The sequence below is a fragment of the Microsporum canis genome, genomic scaffold (genome assembly GCF_000151145.1).
Source record: "Microsporum canis CBS 113480 supercont1.2 genomic scaffold, whole genome shotgun sequence".
Lineage (NCBI taxonomy): Eukaryota > Fungi > Ascomycota > Eurotiomycetes > Onygenales > Arthrodermataceae > Microsporum > Microsporum canis.
This window is the reverse complement of record NW_003299168.1, coordinates 602,292-620,998: the sequence shown is the minus strand read 5'-3', so window position 1 is coordinate 620,998 and position 18,707 is coordinate 602,292. Positions and strand designations below refer to the sequence as shown.

The 18,707-nt window shown below is 47.6% G+C and overlaps 8 protein-coding genes across 8 annotated transcripts; 5 read left to right on the top strand and 3 right to left on the bottom strand.

Moving 5' to 3' along the window:
• Positions 1-908: 908 nt before the first annotated feature.
• MCYG_01658 (4-coumarate-CoA ligase 1) lies at positions 909-2,803 on the top strand (the record flags this gene model as incomplete). Its single annotated transcript, XM_002848678.1, has 4 exons — positions 909-1,963; positions 2,030-2,318; positions 2,393-2,496; positions 2,563-2,803. 4 exons carry the CDS (start codon positions 909-911, stop codon positions 2,801-2,803), a joined length of 1,689 nt encoding a protein of 562 aa, XP_002848724.1.
• A 1,046-nt stretch (positions 2,804-3,849) lies between these two features.
• Positions 3,850-4,298, bottom strand: MCYG_01657 (uncharacterized protein; the record flags this gene model as incomplete). Its single annotated transcript, XM_002848677.1, has 2 exons — positions 3,850-3,861; positions 3,954-4,298. The coding sequence occupies 2 exons, from the start codon at positions 4,296-4,298 to the stop codon at positions 3,850-3,852; spliced, it is 357 nt and encodes a 118-aa protein (XP_002848723.1).
• A 3,157-nt stretch (positions 4,299-7,455) lies between these two features.
• On the bottom strand, positions 7,456-8,335 carry MCYG_01656 (uncharacterized protein; the record flags this gene model as incomplete). The annotated part of the gene is made up of 2 exons (XM_002848676.1): positions 7,456-7,632; positions 7,889-8,335. 2 exons carry the CDS (start codon positions 8,333-8,335, stop codon positions 7,456-7,458), a joined length of 624 nt encoding a protein of 207 aa, XP_002848722.1.
• An 862-nt stretch (positions 8,336-9,197) lies between these two features.
• Positions 9,198-9,599, top strand: MCYG_01655 (uncharacterized protein; the record flags this gene model as incomplete). Its single annotated transcript, XM_002848675.1, has 1 exon — positions 9,198-9,599. One exon carries the CDS (start codon positions 9,198-9,200, stop codon positions 9,597-9,599), a length of 402 nt encoding a protein of 133 aa, XP_002848721.1.
• A 732-nt stretch (positions 9,600-10,331) lies between these two features.
• MCYG_01654 (conserved hypothetical protein) lies at positions 10,332-11,132 on the top strand (the record flags this gene model as incomplete). Its single annotated transcript, XM_002848674.1, has 3 exons — positions 10,332-10,631; positions 10,685-10,739; positions 10,789-11,132. The coding sequence occupies 3 exons, from the start codon at positions 10,332-10,334 to the stop codon at positions 11,130-11,132; spliced, it is 699 nt and encodes a 232-aa protein (XP_002848720.1).
• A 244-nt stretch (positions 11,133-11,376) lies between these two features.
• On the top strand, positions 11,377-12,610 carry MCYG_01653 (synaptobrevin; the record flags this gene model as incomplete). The annotated part of the gene is made up of 2 exons (XM_002848673.1): positions 11,377-11,532; positions 11,627-12,610. The coding sequence occupies 2 exons, from the start codon at positions 11,377-11,379 to the stop codon at positions 12,608-12,610; spliced, it is 1,140 nt and encodes a 379-aa protein (XP_002848719.1).
• A 1,157-nt stretch (positions 12,611-13,767) lies between these two features.
• On the bottom strand, positions 13,768-15,096 carry MCYG_01652 (G protein alpha subunit; the record flags this gene model as incomplete). The annotated part of the gene is made up of 5 exons (XM_002848672.1): positions 13,768-13,815; positions 13,871-14,014; positions 14,092-14,504; positions 14,571-14,907; positions 14,967-15,096. 5 exons carry the CDS (start codon positions 15,082-15,084, stop codon positions 13,772-13,774), a joined length of 1,056 nt encoding a protein of 351 aa, XP_002848718.1.
• Positions 15,097-17,132: 2,036 nt separating this feature from the next.
• MCYG_01651 (uncharacterized protein) lies at positions 17,133-17,999 on the top strand (the record flags this gene model as incomplete). The annotated part of the gene is made up of 3 exons (XM_002848671.1): positions 17,133-17,351; positions 17,584-17,803; positions 17,854-17,999. 3 exons carry the CDS (start codon positions 17,133-17,135, stop codon positions 17,997-17,999), a joined length of 585 nt encoding a protein of 194 aa, XP_002848717.1.
• Between the last annotated feature and the right edge of the window lie 708 nt (positions 18,000-18,707).

The following is an 18,707-nucleotide window of genomic DNA, read 5'->3' as shown; positions in this document are numbered from 1 at the left end:
GCCTGTCGGACGTTGATCGTTGGGCCGTGGCTGATATGCAAGACAGCATGCATAACTTTGATAACTCAATAACTGTCGTATATTCTTGATGTCTCCCGTTAGTGAACTTAGCCGTTTGCCTCCACCTTCAGTCTAGTACTATTCCAGCGTGATAGTACCATGTAGAGTAGAGTCTTGCGGCCAGGACCAGCGTTCAAAGCCCGGTGACTTGACCCAATTTCGACAATGCAGCCCAAAGCCATCTACATAAAACTAGGCCTCGGCCGGCCATCCCGTACCAATGAGTATCGTCCATCGGCGCCTCGACCCACAGCGAAAGAAGCTTGGGGGGCTTCTCTATAAACAGAGGCTTCTCCATCCCAGACAGGGTGTTTTCGAAGACCCAGCGGTGTCAAAGCCCTGTCGTATGCCGGGGAACACATGAAGATTGCATGAATATGAATTCCTCATGCCGGTAGAAGTGCAGAGTTCTCGTAAACTCGCAGGAGTGGACTTCTGCATCCCCAACGAAGACGTAGTACTATGTAGTGACATATATATACTATCCAATTATCTATCTTCTCCGTTAGTGAGGTAGATCCATTGCCTGTGAAGGAAGCTCGCAAACGGGACCATAACTATCATCTCTTGAAACGAATCGGCCGGACACACGCTGAGCTTGCGGCGCATCTTGACATCCGGATGCCGCCGTCTTGGACTTGATCGCAATCGCAACTTTCCTGGGCCTTGCCCCCCGGGGCGCCATCCCGTTTGTCGCAAACTTATAATAAGAAACAAGAGGTAATCTTAAAAACTTGTTGATCTCCCATCCTGCTGGTGGAGGTTGAGGTTATATTGGCCATAACCCCCAACCCCGTAGGGCTGACAGGCTCTTTCGCATCATTCAACCTCTTCATCCATATCCAAAAATGCCATTCAAATCTAGATGGTCTGTGGCGATACCCAACGCATCCCTGCCTACTGTGATATTCGAATCACCAGCACATCCGCTGTCCACGACCAAATGCAGCTTTATCGATGCAGCTCGGCCCGACACCCACTATCTCACAGCCCATGATTACCGCCTTTGGTGCCAGCGGTTCGCCGCCGGTTTGAGGAAATCCGGGCTGGAGACTGGTGATCGAGTCCTGCTGTTCTCGTCCAATGACTTGTTCTTTCCCGTGGCCTTTATGGGGATTGTGATGGCTGGCGGCATCTTCACCGGCGCAAATCCTACATATACCCCAAGAGAATTGGCATACCAGCTCAAGGACAGCGGAGCAAAATACCTCCTGTGTGCCGATGCGAGCCTGGATATTGGTATTGCCGCAGCAAGATCCATCGGCATGGGTCTGGACAGGGTATTTGTATTCAACAGCGCCGTGTTTGACGGCACAGGGCGTGGAGCTAAAGGCTGCCGTTACTGGGGAGACCTCATAGCATCCCCAGACGAGGGAAGCCGGTTCGTCTGGGAGTCGCTAGCAGCTCCGGGGGAAGCAAACCGTACCCTGGCATTAAACTACTCGAGCGGAACGACTGGCGTCCCCAAAGGAGTAGAGATTACCCATAGGAATTATGTGGCTAACCTCCTTCAATTCAACAAGACCAGCGCTCTCCACAAAGACTATGCGAATAAGAATGCCAGGACCAGGTGGCTTTGTTTCTTGCCAATGTATCACGCCATGGCACAGAATATTTTCATAGCCTCGGCACTACGACGAGGGATTCCGGTGTATATCATGGCCCGGTTCGACTTCATCAAGATGTTGGAGAACATCCAGAAATTCCGCATCAACGAGATACTGGCCGTTCCGCCTATCGTCATCTCACTGGCGAAACATCCACACGTGAAGAATTACGACTTGAGCTCTCTGGAGTCGATTGGAAGCGGAGCTGCTCCGTTGGGGAGAGAAATCAGTGAAGAAGTGGAGGCCATGTTTCCCGCAGGACAGCTTCATGTTAGGCAGGGCTGGGGTATGACCGAGTGAGTTATCTTCCCTGCCCCCTAAATGCTCAGTTCTAGTAACGTCAAGGGCTAACGGTCTATCAGGACTACCTGCTCTATTCTTGGCTGGGATCCAAACGAAAAGGGCACGAGTTCGTCTGTTGGCGAACTCACCGCGAACTGCGAAGGCAAGATAATGGCCGAGGACGGTGTGACAGAACTAGGCCGGAATCAAAGAGGCGAAATCTGGGTCAGAGGCCCCAATGTCATGAAGGGCTACTGGGGCAGGCCTGGAGCGACCAGGGAAACCCTCACGAAAGACGGATGGCTCATGACTGGAGATATTGGCTACGTAACTGAGAAAGGGAAATTCTTCATCGTCGACAGGAAAAAGGTAAAGTCACGCCGCCAATGATACATACCAGCAGGTTTTTAAGCTGACTTTCATGCTTTCTCCTTGACGTGTAGGAGCTTATCAAAGTAAAGGGAAACCAGGTAGCCCCCGCAGAGCTGGAAGGGGTTCTTCTAGACCATCCCGCCGTAGCTGATGCGGCTGTCATTGGCATAACCAGGTTTGATCCACCATCCAGATGCACCATGCGTTGTCAAGCTTGTTCTAACGCGGGGTGGTTTGATAGAGACGGCGAGGAGTATCCACGGGCATATATAACCCTGAAACCCGGTACAAAGGCAACTGCTAAGGAAATAATCAACTATATGAAGCAGAACGTTGCTCCCACGAAGCGAATCACCGGCGGAGTAGTTTTTATCGAAGAGATCCCCAAGAACCCATCCGGAAAGATCCTGAGGAAAGCTCTAAGAGACAGAGCAGCCCAAGAAGCTCAGGAAGAGCCCCTCCAGATCTTTGCTAAACTTTAGAGCGCATATGTGTAATGATTACGACGTCCCAAGGGAAGAGTTGGGCAGCATCCTGCTTCCCGGAGATTGACCTCCTTTGAATTTTATCGATACCTGATCCTGCTGAAATGATGCATGTATCAAGGCATGGGATAAAATTTTTTGTACATAGAAGCTGGGGAGGCAGACCGTCCTCCAGTAGTTACATAGTATGACCACGATAAGTTGGCGTTATGCATATACGGGATAATTGTTGGCAATAATCGAGCCTATGAGATCGTAGACAGAGCATCTACCTCGATGCCGGACCGGCGTTGAAGATGAGGAGAAAAAGCCACTCCAGCTGAGAGTGACCGCCAGCCCTGACCACTAAGTCCCGGTGACATGGAAGAAATGTGCCGCCTTGCAATACGTTATCGTCTCTTAGTTATCTGAATTTGGGTTTTGGTTTTTAGATCCGGCATCGTTTATGGATGCAAGTTTGTATCTTTTACATCAATATTTTAGATTTTGTCCGAGGCAGTTCATGATCCGGAAAATAGTGACGGAGGCAAACTGGGTAATCTAAGTTGACTGTACGAATAAGCCTTTCTAACAACTTCTAAAGGTTTAAATCTATATCCCTCGATCAAATACTGATATCGTTCTTCTTTCATACTCAAACCAAGTCGCTTTACAACGTTTACAGTATTTCTGAGTTGAGAGTAAAAACTTTGGTTAATGTGAAATATTTATCAAATCCAAGATTTAGAGGAATTAATCATATTTACTACAACTATATCGTATTGAAGAGCAGGGGTTAAAAGAAGATAAGAAGTGAACATAGGTTTGATATCAGATTCACTCCCTACCTTCTGCCCCTGGAAAGACGATTCTCAACAATGTCCACATATTGTAGTAAAAGTTGTGCAAAACTGATTAGGGGTATTTTTTCACATTTTTCCAGATTTTTGATCCCCAGTCACTAGAGGGAAAATAGTCAATGAGTTGAATCAAGACTAAGACAGCGGCTGAGTTCCTCTCTACAGCCCTTGCTAGCTGCCATGCTGTTGTTACCACACCCGCCTCTAGTGGTCGATCTAGTATTAGTTACATATTAGCCCATAGCCCATGCCTCTTTGGCCTATTATGTAGTTTCCAGAAAAGCCGATAAACAAAAGATTACACCTACACCGCCAAAAGGGCATTGGCGGCTGTTTGGGCTCTCGTCGCAAACATGAGAGGCACCAATGTCACAGCATCGGCCGCCGTCATCAATGTAGTAGCCGTTGCGGTAAACGACACCACGGCCGGTGAGGTGAGGGCAAAGACCGCAGTAAAGGCCTGGACGGACTGGCTCGTGGGTCGGGTCTCCCTGTCTACGGGCAAGATGGGAGTCCTCCCCAATGTCCCTGGAATGGCAGAGGTCAAGGGGAACCGGTTTGCAGTCTGGTGGTGGAGACTCGCCAACCTGGGGATAGGCAATTGCACCGGCAAAGAGGAGCACGGTAGCGGAAAGTAGAGCAGTGAACTTCATCGTACCTTGAAGTCGGGTGGTTCGGTTTAGCGAAGTGTATGTTGAATAGCTCGTAGGACGGTTTTTGAACGCGCGATGGTAGTGGTGGTGATGAGAAAGGAAGGGTGAGGCCACGGCGTCCTTTTTATAACTTCTGCTAACTGGTAATCATCTCGAAGGCCTTCATATTGATTGAATTCGACCAGAAAATAACCGTCAACAGTCACAGCTGATTGGAATCTACTCCATGGCTAGCCTGAGCACAAAACATATGCTTTCCCGACGGAAAAGGCCTGCGTCAACCTGCCCAACTATCCTGACCTGGAGTGGTTGAGTGAATTGCCGGTCGGCGTGTCTATTAAGATAGAGAGCCATGGCTCTGCTTTCTCTGAGGGTCCCCATCCTTAAACCGTCAATGCAATATCACCATGTATGTACATAGCAAAGTATGAATCCGACGATTAGACGCCGGGATGAACCTTGTTCCACTGGAGTTTATATGGAACGAGCCTCGGTAACTTCCTAGGACGGTCTAGCGCCCCCGCTTTCCAGGCGCTTGGCGATGCGAGCTTCCTTTGCTTGTCAACGTACATCCACACAGGGATTGAACAGCTCTATCAACACAGTGATCAGTGATTCCTATGCCGCAGTTTAGGTCGTCTTGTTGATCTGAGGGGGTTCGCAAAAGGTTTCGGAGATGCACCATCCAACATGAGTTTATGCCCCTCACGGAAACCAAGCCTCGCCTGTTATCGAGAGCCTTCGTCTATCCGCGCAGGTTTAACCACCTAAGGGCTTTATTACAGCTCTATGTTGTTCTAGAGACCGTCCTTTTGCCCGTGTGTGCTGGAGCCATTGCCTATGACTAGTGGAGTCTCTGCTCTGCAAGGCTCCATGGGCGTGTTCTGCACCGCAGGCTGGACAACAGATTCTGGCCCTTGGATGCTGGAATGATTACCCTTAGACATGGACTTCTTGGCCCATGCCGGGAAATGGCATCGCGGTTTAATATACTTGCCCTTCCTCCAGGGCCATGAGATACAAATGGCTTCGAACGAGTGGAATAGCCGTACTTTTCCGCAGTAATACAAGGAGTAGCATTTCGATATCCTGCCCCAAGTGACACCAGCCTGCGTAGGCGACTTGGATCAACCGTGCCTTTTACCTACGAATCTCCCTTGGTCCCGAATGTCAGATGCGGCCGGGGAATATAAAAGGTGCCCAACACCAAGGCGACTTGTGCTTTCCTGGTTCTGGGGTAGGTATATCTTCAACGCCGGAATTAACCTTATTATCACTACGCTTGGCTCAAGTGCGAAACACGACCATGCTGGCTATAGGCTCTCAAAAGACTCCGAGACTTACTGGCCTATAACCCCGCCAATGTTTACTCTAGAGTGACGTTGACAGTACGGGCCTCCAAGCTATGTGACCCACAGTTTGATAGCTAGAATAGGGCGCCATTTTTGTCCGTCAAAGTAGTATTTCTCTTTGGAGCCTGACGAAAGATGACTTAAAGAACTACGGCGCTGGTTGTTTGGTTTGAGGTGTATCCTCCGCGGACCTTGCTTGAATTACATGCTCCAAAAAAGTTTGTGTTCTTTCCTTATATACCTTGCCGTGTCGATGTAGACCCCTGTGAAGAAACCCCTTTTTCAGCTGCGTTTGATCAAGAGAACGTTGGTCTCGGGGAATCAATTTGGACCTGGTGCTATCCTCGCCTGTTGGTGGGTCTGCTGACAGGCTCCCGCCCGTTCCTTCACCCGCGGTTGCATTTAACGGGCAATTAAGACCTTCTTGTTGTGTAGGCTATTGCCGTAGGCTATTACGAGATACTGCAATGTAGCCTTATTCTTTCCGCTTCACACTCTCAGTGAACTTCGCGAAATATCCTGCCAGGGGTTTTGAGGATTGAGAGGGGCTTTCCCAGCTGCACCTCCGTGCGCCTTGGTGTCTCATATCCGGAAGATTCCAGAACAGTTAGGCTGAGAGAAGTTCTTGGGAAAGCTCTAAACGATGAATACACTGGATTAACACAGATAATAGACTTGGGAGTCAGCCAGTGTGTTTTTTGGTATAGCATGAACATGTTAATCACGCGTCATAGAGGCAGACTTAGTCACAATTGAACGGTTAAAGGGCCCTTCTATGATGCTGACCGGTGCAAAGATTTCTACATGTTCCGGTGGAGACAGGGAGACAAGGGGCATCATTACTTCTTGCCAGGGCCCGGGGCAATCCCTCGCGTGGATTAGAAGGGTAGAATATTCCCTACCCAATAATGAATATATTTATATCAATGAACAGCAATCAGTAGTATAAGGATTGATGGTTATTCTTAATCTATGGCTAGCCAACCAAGTTTCCTCGCGGTAATTTAGCTTTATATGTGAAAACTACTATATCTGAGTTTGAACTTAGTTAACACCATTTCTAGTATTATTTTGGGCCCAATAGAGGAATTCTTTGCTGAGTTGAAGGTTTAGGTTAGGACGAACTACTAGATAAAGTAGATCCTAGTCGGGGTTTTGATGCTCTCCTTCTACTATATATTGACATAGTTGGCGCCAAAAAAGGGAGTGCAAAAGACCATTTTTGAAACGCTGGTGTATCAATTGAACTATGTGGTTTTTGGTAGAATTCATTCATCGTTTTTGTCCCTTAAAATAGTCTATACTTCATCAAATTATGCTTAGCGAAAACTAGGTGATACCCTGGCTTTGGTTGCATCGATCAGATCCCGTATATGGGCGTTAGCACCCCAAAGGCTGTGCAGAGGTCCATGACTCCAGGCAGACACATTCCCACCGAGAGTTCCTAACCATACAGAACGGTGTTAAGGAAATCTACGTGGCTCGGTAAATAACTTAGCTTCTGGCTCGCACGGTTGATATTACTTGCACAAATATAGCATGCCAGAGTTACAACTGTATCTTTCCTTGCAAAAGAAGCAGGCCACAAGTTAATTCTATATTTAAAGCGAAGGATTAAGCCTCGACCTGTACCTCATGTGAGTAAAATACACGAGAGAATGAAGATTTGAAGGTGACCTATTCAAAGTTACGGGAAGATAAATTTTTGGCCCCTACCTCCTAACTTCTATACCCCAATACTTAGTTTTGAGCCAACATTCATTGGGAATCATAATACCAGGCCTCAAGCAAAAGTCAAGATATGCTTAAGCCACGTACACTCGGACAGTGAAGGGAAATGTAGAGCTACATTCAACCTTCAGCCAGTCTCCAAGCTTCCTCTTGGCCAAGGGAAAGACTACTCTGGCCCTGGGCAGCAGAGTAAAGAGAGTTCCATAATCATTGTACCCACAGGTCTGCCTCGCTGTGTTTCTAGTGTATACCTAGTAAGCATCATCAGTCATCCTTCTGAACAGCCACAAAGTCACCTCTACCCTTGCACCAACCTCAGTATTACCACCCCAGGGGAAAAGGCAGGCCATAAACTTGGGTCTCTCTGGGTGTGCCCAAGCCTGGTTATCTGTGGATATAGCACTTTCAACTTGATCTTGCTCGTTCGATGTGGACGATGCTCTCTATATAGTACGAAACGACCTTCACGCTGTGGCTAGTGGCGTGTGGCTGGTGAAGCAAACACACGTGTTTGTCGTGGCTGTGCTGATAGACGCTAGTCCAGAGGCGGCTAGGAGGTTGCCATCGCCAGCTGAACTTCGCCTTTGCTTTTTCCAACGTTAACATCACAACCTTCAGAGCGTCAGCTTTGCTCGCTTCCCCAACCCCCTCTCGCTCCACCAGACCATATGTACGGTGGTGATATGGCTGTTGCGGCTCAGCTGCTGTTGACAGGATGCGCGGAATTACCAAGAAAAACCACGGCAAGGGTGCGGGATGGTGTGAGAGTACGGCTGTGTCGGTTCGTACGGTATACTCCTCCAGGAGCCTCAAAACAGCCAATGCTTCTTCGGATTTCAAACGAAACTCATCCCTGTGGAATAGTGGCGTCGATCGAGCTTTGAAATTTTTTGTCCGCTGCGGGGCAAAGTCCGTCTTATTTGACGAAGCTCGCGTTGTGCTACGTATGAGCATGCGAAGGACTCCGCCGTTCTGATGCCACCTTCTAACTTACGCGGTACCCCATGGACAGCCAATACCTAACAGTTCCATCGAGATCTTCAGAGGATGCCGGCGTTTCCGTCCATCTATTACTCAGCGCTTAGGCCTGCCAGAGTGGTATATCCCCCCTTCCGAAAATCGTCCAGGATCGTCCTCGTTTGCGCGTTACCAGGCGAAGTAAGTTGTCTCGGCGTTTGCCAAAGCTGAAGTGTCTTTCTGCAGGCCCAGAGCCGCGGGCTATGGAGCTTCGGGAGCATCGGGACCGTGATTGTCTAAGCTCCAACGGGCCTACCGTTGTGAGAGATAGGCCCTACTTTGACTACATAGTATGGTCTATCCGTGCTTAGACCCACCTAAGCGGAAAGAGGCATGATGACGCCGGCCCTGCGGCGTCTTCCCCTTTGACCCTGCTTTTTTTTCTTTTCTCTTTTTAGCTCAGATGCAGGGATCAGAGAACCTGCTTGATCTTCAACTGCTGCTGGCGCAAGTGTATATATCTGTCGCCTTCCGCCATAGATATCTTATTCCTTTTTTGGATAAATAATCTATACCTGCATTAGCATCGATATCCGGCCCTTTGCCTCCGTTTTTGTATACCATAACTCAACGTTATCTTCAAGTGATACTCCGAGAGGCAAAAAAACACTTTTCTACTTCTTTTGCCATCGACTTTGTTTACATATAAAATATTGGCCAGCTTCTCACCATGGCTCCCATTAATCAGGATATATTCCAGCTACCAACACCTAGAATATCTCCCATTGCACGGCTGTCACTCGCCCTACCAATTTTTTTATTCATATACGCCATTATCAGACGATTCAAGAGGCGCAAAATGTCATCCTCTCAAGATTCGAGTGCCAATAAGTACTCACGAGCAATACATATTTCCGACCATACTGGTGAGAAGCTACAGCTTCACCTGTCTATTGAAGAGGCAAACCCTCCCAATACTCAAACTTCTACGGCCGACGGGAACAACGCCAGCCGACTTGAAGCTTCATCCTCCAACGACCTTCGTCAACCATTTGACATGACGAAGTTACCACTACCTACCGCCACCGAAGAAATGAAACATCACACAACTACACTCACCGAACGGGAGTTTTCGCAGCCACCATCACCATCAGCCAATCCAGCCGCACCGCGGCTCCAGAAAGAATCCGTGCAGATATTTAAAGAAACGGGATCCGAGTCTCGAAAAAACTGGAGAAGAAAGGTACTCGAGTACCGTTAGTAGGGGGCCTGTTGGAACCACTTTTTGAAGCAGAGGCTGGTCTTGTTTATACATTTAGGTCCTACGTCTAGTTATCTTTATTTTCTTCCCCTTGTTCCTGTTTATCCCTGCTAGGAAGGCCGATATAATTCTACAACGGAGTGATACCCTCAATGAAACCATCATCTTTGTTTTTATATATTAAAAAACTTTTAAAGGGCAATTAGTTCTAATCTAACACTCTGTTCAACGAATATGAATATCATACCATTTAATTCCATCCGCCATCAGTCTTAGTAACTTCCCATACTCTTCTCTGATTATGCCATGCATATACGAAGTTGAACCGCCTGACATTTCCGTGGGCGAAGAAACAGCATCTGAGCGCAAAGAGATCAATTAATAATATAAAGAAGCGGCCAAGCGGCTAAATCTTCAAGACTTTGACGAGACGGCAATCCTTGCGAGCAGCGAAGTCGTCTCCACGGCCTGGCTTCGAGTCGCCTGTGTATCCAAACCCGAGGGACGCAGGCCATCCCCGATCCTTTTCTTCATTTCTTCCTCCTCGCCAATGAATGCCGACTGTGAGGGACCACCAAGGCCGCCCAACTCCACCTTACCTAGTCAAGATACGTTGCCGTACCGAAGAACCGAGTTTATAAATATTCGGGCCTGGCCGAAACTTCGCTGTATCCTTGTTTATCAAAATAATACCTTGACCATCACCAAGCAAGCAACAATCACCGTTTAATCATGCATTTGGAACAGCAGCTCGTGGGGGAAGCCGACTTCCCTGAACTAATCACTGCACTATGGGAGGCCTACGAAGAACCTCATCAAAAGTTCTTTCGCGTCTACTGCCCTATTTTCAACAATGACAGGGAAAAGAGCCTTGCGGATAGCATAAAGTTCTTTCAAGAGGAGTACAGGAGTTCGTTCCCTGAAAGCCAGTGGATAAAAGTCGTCGATACGGACGCAAATAACAAGATTGCCGGCGCGGCACTATGGAAGATTCACCAGACCAACCCGTTCGAGAACTACAACGAGGATAAGGTTACTGCCGACTGGTACCCAGAGGATCGATGGAAAGATTGATTGCAACCAAGTACCTCCGTGATATTACTGCCCCTCGTGCGAAAAAGGCGAGGAGACCTCACATATGTAAGTAGCGTACCCGTTTCCGTTAACAATGCTAACTTATTATGATTAGTTTTAAATATTGCATTCACGGTGCCATCATATCGTCGTCACGGTGTTGGCTCTTTATTCCTCCAATGGGGGCTGGATAAAGCCGAGGAGATGGGACTTGAATGCTGGCTAGATGCGACCCCTTATGGCCGTCCGGTCTATGAACGCCGTGGGTTTATCTGTACAGACGCCTGGGATGTAGACTGCCCTATGCCTGAGGGCCTTTCAGAGGAGAAGAAGAGGGAGTTCGAGGCCGCTCGGGAGCAGCTGCTGCCTGTGCCCAATGCTTGTATGTGGCGGCCAAAGGGAGGGGTTTACATCGAGGGCGTTACCGAAAAGCCATGGGAGACGAAGGATCAAGCTTAACCCCTTTTTCTGGCTCATTTACTTCTCTCCAACATGTATATATCCTCTTATATATAGAAAGTCGTGAATATCCAACCGCTTCTTCTACCAAATAAATCTCGCTGCTCTATCGATAAGAGTCACATGATAATATGTAGATTTGATTACATAATGTATGATAACATGTCCTTTATCAAAGTAAGAATAGCAAGACATCGATGAAGAGGAAGACAAATGTTGAATTGAAGGGTCTTTAGTCGTCGCAATGGCTCGAAAGCTATCTGAAGCATACACGTCCTCTAATACTATCTCGATAAACCTCACCCAGTTACTATCTCGCCTGGAAAGCAACATACTATCGCCTTCAGCAGACCTAAAGCCCTTACTACGATCGCAATATCACAGAGCTCGCGTTGGAGCTGTAAGTCCTCTCTTTATTTGAATACCCGGGTAAAGCATGGGTTATATATCTTATCCCTTCCATTACGATGTGACGGTCACTAATTTTTGTCCAGAATATCGAATATGGCCGCAATCTACTCCTCCAGCTCGAGCGAAGCTCATCAGACATAAAACACCCCCAACGCAAACAAATCGTTCAATCGGACCTTTCACAAAAGAGACAGCAGCTTAAGATCCTTCGACAAAGATTAGATGACTTGGGCACCCAAGCGCACGCTCGCGCAACAGCAGTGGCTAATACAGCAACCCCTGACTTCCTAGCGGATGGAGACACCCACTCGTCAGAAGATGAAGAGGATATCCTCCCCACGCCGCAAGACAGTGTCACTCCTGAAAACATATCTTCACGAGCATCGACCAGTTCCACGAACATAAAAGATGAGCCCAAGCAGATAGAGGCACAAGAGTGCTCTATAATATCCGATACAAGCCAGAGCTCTACGATTCCCACACCACCATCTTCCTCATACAGTTCTGCGCCCGCTCACAGCGAGCCATTCAGCTCAAATACACTACGCAACCGAAACACCATCCCAACAGCAGTGCACACACCCGCTGAGACAACACTCCACCCTACCACAGCCACACTGTCAACAGGCACTTTCTCGCCTTCCGTACACCCGTCCGCACCCCCCTCCCCATTTAAACCAGTCCCCAACCCTCACGTCCGCCCCCACAGCCTTTCAAGGACAGACTCAAGGTCAAGAGATCTAGATCCAGAAGCTTCACTGGCACGCGACCGCCAAGAACAGGAGTCCCTGACTGATTCCCTGCTCACGCTGGCCCAGCAACTAAAAGCCTCAACGCATACGTTTAATACAACGCTAGAGTCTGAGAAGTCAATTATAGACCGTGCGGTAGAAGGACTGGATCGGAACACCACTGGTTTGGAATCAGCGGGGCAGAAAATGGGGATGCTTAGACGAATGAGTGAGGGCAGAGGGTGGTGGGGTCGTATGTTGATGTATTTATGGATATTCGGGTTGTGGATTCTGGCGATAATGATTGTCTATGTCGGACCAAAGCTGCGGTTTTGAAGGGTGTAAGGATGGAGTCCGTATGGATGCACGGATGAGCCTTGGGACTTGACACTTTTCTGGGGGTTCTTAACTCGAAAACTACCTGAAAACCCGCCCGTCCATATTTGGAAACTTACAATCTTATGGCTTTTACGATCTTATGGCGCTGTAAACAAGGCCTCAAATGTACCCTGAGTGTAATCATTATGCAAGGGAGTGGAACTAAATATCAGGCATATTTCCCCTATACAGTGATGTACCCAGCCCAAGAAGTCATTTTGAACGTCATCGAATAGCTATCATTTTCTATAAGAACTTCGCCAAAACTAATAAGCGACAGAGAGATGCAAAGAAACATAGGTAGATAAAGACAAAAAAAACTGAAATCAAAATCAGAAGAGAAAGACAGGAGAAAAAAAGGAAAAGAAAAAGGAAAGAAGAACGGGAAAAAAGAAAATTATAAACTAGCATTTACGGCCATGGTTACCCTCCCAATTTCCGAACCGACATTTAGATAGGGAAGTTTGCATTTGAGACGTTGTACAGGTTTCCCCATAGGTGAGAGAAGAGAGACAGGTAAAAGAAAGGGGATTACCTTTGAAGGAGAGACGCGGAGAGAGAGATTGAGGTGGATATAACGAGGAAAGAAAAAGAGCAAAACAATTGACATGGAATCCGTAAATATGCTGGCCAACACATTGGCAGAAGCATGGCACCAGCACCGATCAGCAGGGGTTAGTGGAGGGGGGGTTTAGGTAGATAACGACGAAGAGAGGGTCCCTAGAGAAGAGGGTGGAATAAACAAAGGGAGAGGGAAAGCAGGAGATTCAAGGAAAGGGGGAATAGAGGGAATTTGCAATGAAATGGAACAGTGGATATCCTCCTGTGGATTGAAATGGACGATTAGTAGGAAATTATAGTAATTGAAGACGGTGTGACCATAGACTCAACAGTCAACGAGACGCCTGGAGCTCAAATGGGAAGAGAAGAAAGGTCACAGGGCCCACGCAGATGGGGGTGGGGTTGAAAATGCGGGAGACGTATCGCGTAGGTTGCTGGGGATTTTTGGCAGGTTAATTATTGGGATATCAAATACACATGAGATAAAGGAAATAACAAACGGCTAGAGATCTGAAAACGGGGGTTTCCTTTAAAGGGGATTGCGGGAAAGGTGGTGCATTATATCAGGCCGCAGAGTCGAAGATTCTCTTGTATGATGATATCTAGAGACGAAATGTTAGCAAATTAATTATGACTGTAGAAGCGAAGTTCGCGTACCATTGACGGCTGCCATAACGAATCGGATCTGGGTGGTGTCAGTGGCACATGTGAAATGTGTGTAGATTTGTTTCTGTTCTGCCTGGTTTAGCGAGACAAAACGGTTGAGGATGTAGTCGCAAGCGGCAGAATAGTCGGCGCCACCTAGTGAGAAGAAAATTGTGTCAGAAAACGAGATTTGAAAATACAGGAGTTTGGGCGGACGAGTGGCGATAACGCACCTTCATAATCAGGGAAGTAGTTCTTCATCGGGCTAACGGGCAGCTTCTCCTTAAATCGATCGATCTTGTTCAAAAACAGAATGATGGATGTGTTGATGAACCACCTTGAGTTGCAGATGGAGTCGAACAGTGTGAGCGCTTCTTGCATTCTGTTGACGGTCTCGTCCTCGAACAGGAGCTGGTCGTATTCTGAGATGGCAACGAGGAAGAGAATTGTGGTGACGTTTTCAAAGCAGTGAATCCACTTCTTACGTTCGGAACGCTGACCACCAACGTCGAACATGCGGTAGGTGAGATCGCCGATTATGAAGGTTGTTTCGGTGATACCTGTGGTTTTGACACGAGAACGGAGGACGTCCTGGTCATTGGGAAGATAGTCTGGCGCGGCGATACGGCCGATGGAGTCGAAGTAGCTATATAGATAAATTAGTATATCGTCTAGATGTGAGGTAAAGAGGGATAAAATGACATACTATCGCGCAGAGTCGTTCAATTGATACTCTCTCGAGCGCTTGAAACACTCTTGGACGCCAGCATCTTTCCAAAGAGCCTCGATGGCAGCACCAACCTCTGGTGGCAGAGAGTCACCCTCGATCTGAGCTGGTTGCATGAAGATGGTGTGTACGTGGTACTCAGCGCGTTGGTCGTCAAGCGGCAGTTCCAGGCTCTCCATGGCCTCGAGGATAACACGCATTGACTGAACGGTGTTGCTGAAGATAATTTCTTTAAAGGATTCACGTTCATCGCGAGAGTAGGATCCCTCATGGATAAGTTTCATCTGTTTCAGGATGGTTGATTTTCCAGACTCTCCAGCACCTGTAGACGATAGTCAGCAATTGGTGAACATAACAATTCCAGACCAACGAACGACTTACCAAGCAGAAGCATCTTAATTTCGTTCCTCTGCATGAGCTTATCTCTCTTCAACTGGTTCTCGATCTCTTCATTTCTGGCCTTCCCCTCCTTATCCTCAGTACTCATACCACAACCCATCTTGGCGGTTTACGAAAAAAAAAAAGATTGTATCAACGGCCTGGGTGGATTAAAACGGTAATCTACTCAGTGGCAATAGTTAGAAGATGTCTCTACCACAGTACTTGACGTCCATAAGACCCTTTCGATGCCGAACGGTGACAAGAAAAGGAGAGAGGGAGAAGGGGGTCTGTGGGCGAGCCCGTATTCAAATATGTGACCTGAGATCCAGCCCCCAAACAGGAAAAAAAAAAAGAACAGGCGTGAAAACGACGACAGAAGGCGTAAAAGGAGTGTTGTGAACGAGGATTGCACTCACATTATGAGAACCGCAGCGGCACTGGCTATCCGGCGATGCGAGATGCGGTGGTGCAAGCAGCCAGGCAAAAGGGGATGAGATATCGTGGCGAGAGGAAGCTGAACACTGACGGACAAAGCAGCCCCCTGGATGATTCCTCAGACTGTGACAGATCGTCTAAGAGGGAGAATGCGACGGTCGACGGTCGACTGGCGACGGCGTTTGTTAATATTTGAACAGTGGTCGAGACTCGAGACGGAGAAATGGATGGCAGAAGGGGGAAAATGAAGTTGAAGGTTGGAAAAGGAAGAAAGAGCAAAAGAAGAGAAGAAGTTCAGGATGGGCTTTCTTGCCGCGGTAACGGCGTGACCATACAGGAGGCGGTATTCTTACTGCGCCATACCATATCGGGACACCAGATCCGCCCAAGAGCACGCAAAGAAGTGCGCGCTTGGCCGGCCGGACGCTCCCTAGCCGTATCGCCAATACGCTAGTTTGGGTATATTTTACGCTCTTTTCTTTCACCTTCGACCTTTCGACCGTTTGGACGTTTTACCAGGCATACAAAAACCTGCAACAGACAGGCAGACAGAGATTAGAAATAGAGGGCAAGCCTTGCGATCGCCGGCCCTCCGTATCGATACGGTAAGGAAGAGTACGACCTGGATACTGTCAGCCCTGTTGAACAGGAAGCTGCTGCAGTGTGCGATTGGGCGTGATGCGAGGATCACAGCCTCCGACTTCACCAAGAAAGCCTGGAAAGCCCATTCGCTGCTCTGTGGAGATCTTTGCTTAAGTATACGGAGTGCTGTCAGGCTAATTCGCCAGTGAGGTCCCGCGGCCTTCAACCTTATGTATCCCTGGCCCCCCTCCCTTGCTTTTTTCTCCCTGGTGATGGGGTACGGGTTGGGTATTTACCATTACGAAGTTGTAAGCAATCCTTCTTGAGGGGGGATGTAACTATCTATACAACGTCAATCAAGGCATGATGAGGAGTGAGTCTTACTCTAGGCTTCTGTGGTGCGCTATATATATATATATTTCAATATCATCTTCGTTAATTAGATATTAGCCCACTCGCAGTCTGTCGGTAACCAAAAAACATACGCTCCGTACAAAGGCCAACTATCGATGTATGAACGAAGGCATGAACCCCTCATGTGTTCCGCATCACATCTCACGGTTTGGTAGGTGGTTCGGACCAAAAGAAACCTGAAACACAAGTGCCACCGGTGTTCTGTCCGGTCTTTGGGATACAACCCTGATATCGAAGCATGCCAGCCTCGTCAGGCTTGGAGTCGAACTACAGATCAAGATATCGTGGCGATATATTTATGCACGGGCTTTTTTTATATATATGTATACTGGACTCCCTGGACACCCGTCCTTCTCAAGCCTGATACAATATAGCAAACTTTTCCACCTGCGCCCGTCCGTCTTATAATACAGTCAACCACGGTCTAAAGAGACGTTTCATCCAGACAACTTGTGAGCCGCCCTTGCATATAAGTATATCTACACACGGGACTACGGCTATATACGTCGACGAATGCTTGTTCTCTCCCGCTCCTTTATCTTCCTCACCTTCGCCGTCAAGAGAAAGTGATATCACGTGATATACCCCTTAATATCACGTGAAGGGCTATTTTTACATCCTTCCGTCGATCATTTGCCACATAAAGACTTAGCCTATTACCTAAAATCTGGTTGAAGGAAGACATGGATGAGATTCATCTCAAAAAGAAGACAATAAATAATTCCATGTTTGGGGATGGAAGAATGTCACCAGAGTACGTTTGATCCTCCCTTGGGGTGCTCGGCCCTGCGGCCAACTGAAGGGGCCAACTTGGACCCGCGATTTATGCCCAGCAGGTGGGTAGGGGCTAGATATCCCTGCCGTCGGCTTATATTTACGGAATTATATGGTATTATGAGCCATGTCGTATATAGGCTTATATCTCATGGTTACGCACATATATATGGGGGAGCTGTATGTATCTATATCATGCACAGATGGCCCCAGATATAACATTGCCAATATTCGAAAAGTAAAAAAAAAAAAGGAATGGGAAAAAAAGGTGCAAATTATTGACTGGCGCTTCAGACAGCCGCCACAGAAACAAAAGACGTCGCATGATATTGATAACGCCTGCAAGGAAACATGTTCAGCTTGACACAAGTGGATTTCTCTCCGCTGACAAGGTTTCATCGAAGTTTTCTAGAACAATATTTCCCTCCCCTCTTCAGCTCGACGAAAAGTAATAAAATATCAACCGACCACGCCTCCTAGGCTGTTCTCAATGACGCCGTATGGAGCCAATATCGTGGTTGGAAAACTATTGATTTTTTGCAGTGATGATCGGATTTACATCGTGTCTGATGACGGGCGGCTTTCGCTGGTAGATCTGCGCCCATTTGATACCGGTAAAGGGGCTCGTGTATGTAAGTATTGACATCGCGTCGATTTGAATGTCTGGCTAACATCAAACTAGTGTCGACATCTGGTGATCGTGGAGACGGACCATGGTTACTCCCAGCGCTCTCTTCCTTGCGTTATCCGAATTCTCATGGATTGTCGATTCCTGGTTGCTGGGTTCTGGCTGTTGAAAAGTCCATCCTCTATCGAATTCATATATAGAGTTCACTAGGCGAGGCTAGCCTACTAGTTTCACTTACTGCAAGGGTGTTCCTCTTTACTCATGCGAAGGATGATGACAGAATAACTTATTCCGGGCTGCAATAATAGTATTATACCTTGAAGATATTCCTTCGTTTGCCCACTGTCTTTCTGGAGTTTAATGGAAGGCCAAACATATCTCCCCCCTTTTTCTGTTTCTCGCTAACCGCTTGCTAGCAATGTATCAACTGAGTGACTCAGCAAAGCTCAACACTTTAAAGCCACCAGTGGAGTGGCCACTCTCACTCTTACTACTTCTTACGGGTATCGCGCAAAATAGGCGATTGCCAGTCGATTCAACTAACGTTTGAGTCTGACTTAGTATACACATCTAGTCGGTGGAAGCCCGTATATGATCGTCTACCAAGTCAATGATGAGAGATGTATTCCATGCTCGACTAGTCTTTTGGATCCTGTCTCAAGGAAGAGCCACCGGCTGGTCATATCTTCAATGGCATAAAGAGGATTTGGTGTACTCTTCTATTCATGAGTTACAGTGGCTCTTACGGGGAACATTATGTGCTTAATATCCTCCAGCCTCCTGCAAGATGGCTGGTCGAAATTACAACACCCTCTCTTCTACTACATTATGTGCAAAGTTGAAATAGGAGGTATCAGTATTCCCCAAGCTGGATACACATCTCCTAAATTCTATCCCGGATTAGCCTA